General features: G+C 54.9%; 2 protein-coding genes across 2 annotated transcripts in view; one reads left to right on the top strand and one right to left on the bottom strand.

Moving 5' to 3' along the window:
* Positions 1-3204: 3204 nt before the first annotated feature.
* LOC116938333 (uncharacterized) lies at positions 3205-3859 on the bottom strand. Its single transcript, XM_076064996.1, has one exon. The coding sequence runs from the start codon at positions 3826-3828 to the stop codon at positions 3205-3207; it is 624 nt and encodes a 207-aa protein (XP_075921111.1). The 5' UTR covers positions 3829-3859.
* A 2193-nt stretch (positions 3860-6052) lies between these two features.
* The window catches only part of LOC142923963 (ATPase GET3-like), a 45426-nt gene continuing 45336 nt past the window's right edge, over positions 6053-6142 (top strand). The window contains exon 1 of the mRNA XM_076064992.1: positions 6053-6142. This exon is cut by the window's right edge and continues 117 nt beyond it. Coding sequence (XP_075921107.1) covers positions 6114-6142 — 29 coding nt within the window. The 5' untranslated portion in view covers positions 6053-6113.

The raw sequence follows: 6142 nt of genomic DNA, 5'->3' as shown, positions 1-6142 counted from the left end.
TAGGTGAGTGGGTGGGGTGGGTGAGTGCGTGGGTGAGTGAGTGGGTGGGTGGGTGGGTGGGTGTGTGGGTGGGTGGGTGGGTGAGTGGGTGGGTGAGTGAGTGAGTGGGTGGGTGGGTGGGTGGTGGTGGGTGGGTGGGTGAGTGGGTGGGTGAGTGAGTGAGTGGGTGGGTGGGTAGGTGAGTGGGTGAGTGAGTGAGTGGGAGAGTGAGTGAGTGGGTGGTGGGTGAGTGGGTGGGGTGGTTGAGTGAGTGGGTGGTTGAGTGAGTGAGTGGGAGAGTGAGTGGGTGAGTGGGTGGGGTGGTTGGTGGGTGAGTGGGTGAGTTAGTGGGTGGGTGAGTGGTTGAGTGGGTGAGTGAGTGGGGTGGTGGGTGAACAAGGGGAGAAAGACAGAGTCAGAGTCACGGGGAAATGTGGGAAGAGAGACCCACCCACCAACCCAACCACCTCAACCACCCACCCCATTCACTCACCCACCCACCCCATTCACTCACCCACCCCACCCCACTCATTAACTCACTCACCCACCCACTCACTCACTCACCCACTCACCCACCCACCCACCCACCCACTCACCTACCCACTCACTCACTAACTCACCCACCCACCCAACCACTCACCCAACCACTCACCCACTCACCCACCCACCTCACCCCACTCACCCACCCACCTCACCCCACTCACCCACCCACTCACTCACTCACCCACCCACTCACCCACCCACTCACCCACCCACTCACCCACCCACTCACCCACCCACTCACTCACTCACTCACCCACTCACTCACCCACTCACTCACCCACTCACTCACCCACTCACCCACCCACCCACTCACCCACCAACTCATCCACCCACTCACCCACTCACTCACCCACTCACCCACTCACTCACCCACTCACTCACCCACTCACTCACCCACTCACTCACCCACCCATTCACCCACTCACCTACCCACTCACTCACTAACTCACCCACCCACCCAACCACTCACCCAACCACTCACCCACTCACCCACCCACCTCACCCCACTCACCCACCCACCTCACCCCACTCACCCACCCACTCACCCACCAACTCACTCACTCACCCACCCACTCACTCACCCACCCACTCACCCACCCACTCACTCACTCACCCACTCACCCACCCACCCACTCACCCACCAACTCATCCACCCACTCACCCACTCACTCACCCACTCACCCACTCACTCACCCACTCACTCACCCACTCACTCACCCACCCACTCACCCACCCACTCACTCACTCACCCAACCACTCACTCACCCACCCACCCACTCACCCACTCACTCACCCACTCACTCACCCACTCACTCACCCACTCACTCACCCACTCACCCACCCACCTCACCCCACTCACCCACCCACCCACTCACCCACCAACTCACCCACCCACTCACCCACTCACTCACCCACTCACCCACTCACTCACCCACCCACTCACCCACCTCACTCACCCACTCACTCACCCACCCATTCACCCACTCACCTACCCACTCACTCACTAACTCACCCACCCACCCAACCACTCACCCAACCACTCACCCACTCACCCACCCACCTCACCCCACTCACCCACCCACCTCACCCCACTCACCCACCCACTCACCCACCAACTCACTCACTCACCCACCCACTCACTCACCGACCCACTCACCCACCCACTGACTCACCCACCCACTCACCCACTCACTCACTCACCCAACCACTCACTCACCCACCCACCCACTCACCCACTCACTCACTCACCCACTCACCCACTCACTCACTCACCCACTCACTCACCCACTCACCCACTCACTCACTCACTCACCCACCCACTCACTCACTCACCCACCCACCCACTCACTCACCCACCCACCCACTCACTCACTCACCCACCCACTCACCCACCCACCCACTCACTCACTCACCCACCCACCCACTCACTCACTCACCCACCCACTCACTCACTCACCCACTCACCCACCCACTCACTCACCCACTCACTCACCCACTCACTCACTCACCCACCCACCTCACCCCACTCACCTCACCCCACTCACTCACCCACTCACTCACCCACCCACCCACCCACTCACTCACCCCACCCACCCACCCACTCACTCACCCACCCACTCACCCACCCACCCACTCACTCACTCACCCACCCACTCACTCACTCACCCACTCACCCACCCACTCACTCACTCACCCACTCACCCACTCACTCACTCACCCACCCACTCACTCACCACCCACCCACTCACTCACCCACCCACCCACCTCACCCACTCACTCACCCACCCACCCACTCACTCCCCACCCACTCACCCACCCAACCACTCACTCACCCACCCCCACTCACACCCACCCCTCACCCACCCACCTCACCCACTCACCCACTCACTCACTCACCCACTCACTCACTCACCCACCCACTCACTCACCCACCCACTCACTCACTCACCCACCCCCCACTCACCACCCACCACTCACTCACCCACCCACTCACTCACCCACCCACCCACTCACTCACCCACCCACCCACTCACTCACTCACCCACCCACTCACCCACCCACCCACTCACTCACCCACCCACTCACTCACTCACCCACCCACTCACTCACTCACCCACTCACTCACTCACCCACTCACCCACCCACTCACTCACCCACTCACTCACTCACCCACCCACCTCACCCCACTCACCTCACCCCACTCACTCACCCACCCACCCACTCACTCACCCACCCACCCACTCACCCACCCACCCACCCACTCACTCACCCACCCACTCACTCACTCACCCACTCACTCACTCACTCACCCACTCACTCACTCACCCACCCACTCACCCACCCACCCACCCACTCACCCACCCACTCACCCACCCACTCACCCACCCACTCACCCACTCACCCACCCACTCACCCACTCACCCACCCACTCACCCACTCACCCACTCACCTACCCACTCACCCACTCACCCACCCACCCACCCACTCACTCACTCACCCACTCACTCACCCACCCACCCACTCACTCACCCACCCACCCACCCACTCACTCACCCACCCACCCACCCACTCACTCACCCACCCACCCACTCACTCACCCACCCACCCACCCACTCACCCACCCACCCACTCACTCACCCACCCACCCTCACTCACTCACCCACCCACCTCACCTCACCCCACTCACCTCTCCCTCCTCCTCTGCTCCTCCTCCGCCTCCCTCCGGGCGACGTTCGCGAGCTTCTCCCCCAGGGTCGCCTCCTCCTCCACCGCCTCCACCTCCGCCGCCCAAGCCCACAGTGCCCCGGGGTCCACGCCGCTCCGCTGGGCCCCGTAGCGCCCGAACGCCTTGCGAAGGGCCTCGGGCGAGCTCCGCCAGTCCCCCGTCAACCCCTCGGGGTCCCGCGGCGGCGACTCTAGGCGACGCGGGGGGCCCGAGCGCGGCCTAGCGAGGGGGCTGCCCGGGTCCGGGCCGGTCTCGGCCGAGCTCAGCCGCTCAGCGGTCGCCTCCTGCGGGGGCCGAGCTAGGAAAGCCCGGGGGCCCGAGTGCGGCCCCAGCCTGCGGGCCCGTGTCGTAGCGCAGCGGCGGGGCCCTGTAGGCGCGGCTCTGCGGGCCGAGGGCGGCCGCGGCCGGCGGAGGGCAGCGGGCAGAGGCCCCGAGCGCGAGGCGGGAGCGCGGGGAGGCGTGGGGAGGCGGCCGGGCGAAAAGTCGCAGCCACGCGCGAAGCGGGGACGCCATTGCGGAAACGGCGTGAAGGGCGACGGGATTCCGTAGTGCGGATTGGTGCGCAGTGGTTGTAATTTCATAGTGCGGATGGGTGTTGCGTATGGATTCCGTAGTGCGAATCGGTATGTGGTGTTTGGATTGCGTAGTGCGGATGGGTGTATGTTGGATTCCGTAGTGGGGATACGTTTGCGGGGGTTTGATTCCATAATTCGTATGGGTATGGGCGTTACATTCCACAGCGCAGATGGGTATAGGCGTTTGATTACATAGCGCAGATGGGTATGGGGGTTTGGTTCCATAGCGCACATGAGAATAAGGGTTAGATTCCACAGCGCAGATGGGTATCAGAAGGTTTGATTCCATAGCGCACATGAGAATGAGGGTTTGATTCCATAGCGCAGATGGGTATGGGGGTTTGATTCCATAGCGCACATGAGAATGAGGGTTAGATTCCACAGCGCAGATGGGTATGAGGTTTGATTCCATAGCGCACATGAGAATGAGGGTTTGATTCCATAGCGCAGATGGGTAAGGGGGTTTGATTCCATAGCGCACATTAGAATGAAGGGTCAGATTCCAAAGCGCAGATGGGTATGAGGGGGTTTGATTCCATAGCGCACATGAGAATGAGGGTTTGATTCCATAGCGCAGATGGGTATGGGGTTTTGGCAAAGTCACTTTGGTATAAAAAAATAAAATTAATGACGACATTTCGGACGGATGTCATTCCTAACATTGCAATATCCTGGAGTCCTCTGAGGTCTAACAAAGTAAAGCATTTGTGACGATGTGTGACGATGTAGGCTCACATGACATGTAGGCTCACGTGACATTGACTTCTCCAAGACAGAGGTTCTTTGTAAGCCATCTGGCTACCATGAGAGATTCGTTCATGAGGCTATCCACATGTACAAGCACAGAGACACAATTTCAACCGAGAAGATGGATTCTGGGCTTAGCAATCATTGGAAGGATTTGATAAACCATTTCAGGTCTTAATTGATTGTTCACGCTTACGGTGGCTTTCAGACAGCAGACATTAATTTTTCGTCTCCCCCATTCCCCTTTTCAGAACATAGATGGACTCGTCCTTCTAAATACACCGTTTAAAAATAAAGAAATTAATGCAAACCGACACACCTGATGACGACCGTTTGTGTTATGGTCGAAACGTCGTGAGAATTTTTTTATTGTTTTATATATTTTATTGTTTCCCTTCAACGTGGTGGTGACTTTACCGAAAGAGCTAAGAATATAACTTTAAATAAAAATAGACAACACGTTCTACTTATATTCTCGGTTCTTTCGGTAATGTCAAGTAGAAGGGAAATAATAAAATAATATAGATAATATATGTATATAAAATAATGTATAATACATATATAATTTTATTGTTTTATATTTTTATTATTTTATTGTTTCCCTTCTACGTGGTGGTGACTTTACCCAAAGAACCAAGAATAATAATTTTATTGTTTCATATTTTTATTTCCCTATCTACGTGGTGGTGACTTTACCCAAAGAACCAAGAATAATAATTGTATTGTTTTATATTTTTATTATTTTATTGTTTCCCTTCAACGTGGTGGTGACTTTACCGAAAGAGCTAAGAATGTAACTTTAAATAAATATAAAACACGTTCTACTTATAGTCTCGGTTCTTTCGGTAATGTCAAGTAGAAGGGAAACAATAAAATAATATAGATAATATATGTATATAAAATAATGTATAATACATATATAATTTTATTGTTTTATATTTTTATTATTTTATTGTTTCCCTTCTACGTGGTGGTGACTTTACCCAAAGAACCAAGAATAATAATATTATTGTTTTATATTTTTATTATTTTATTGTTTCCCTTCTACGTGGTGGTGACTTTACCCAAAGAACCAAGAATAATAATTGTATTGTTTTATATTTTTATTATTTTATTGTTTCCCTTCTACGTGGTGGTGACTTTACCCCCAAAGAACCAGGAATAATAATTTTATTGTTTTATATTTTTATTATTTTATTGTTTCCCTTCTACGTGGTGGTGACTTTACCCAAAGAACCAAGAATATGAATTACTGCTGTCACGAAAGTTTTAAATAAAAAAAAATATACTTATTATACGTGTATTAGGGTTTACGATAGGCCATGCTTATACGTGTTAGGGTTTTACAACCGCGTATCCCTCCCTATACGTGTTGCGATTTCTAATCGCCCGTGCCGACGCGCGCTAGCTTTTTTTTCTGCACTCGGCTCGCGTGCCGGCGAGTTCGATTGTAAATGGTAGCGCGCTTAGGCGCCGCATCCGATTGCATTTCGCAGTGCGGATAGGGCAGCGTCGGCTGCGGCGGCCCTCGATCGGCAGCAGCCATGGACGCCAGCGCCAGCGCCTCCTCCGA

The sequence above is a fragment of the Petromyzon marinus genome, unplaced genomic scaffold (assembly GCF_048934315.1).
Source record: "Petromyzon marinus isolate PM22_M1 ecotype Great Lakes invasive population unplaced genomic scaffold, UKy_Petmar_22M1.pri1.0 PM_Scaffold_97, whole genome shotgun sequence".
NCBI lineage: Eukaryota > Metazoa > Chordata > Hyperoartia > Petromyzontiformes > Petromyzontidae > Petromyzon > Petromyzon marinus.
Note: the sequence above shows the minus strand (reverse complement) of the source record. Positions and strands in the feature narration are given on the sequence as shown.

Bases quoted from the DNA above. Each gene is read 5' to 3' on its own strand.
- LOC116938333 (XM_076064996.1), bottom strand. From the start codon at position 3,828: ATGAAATTACAACCACTGCGCACCAATCCGCACTACGGAATCCCGTCG.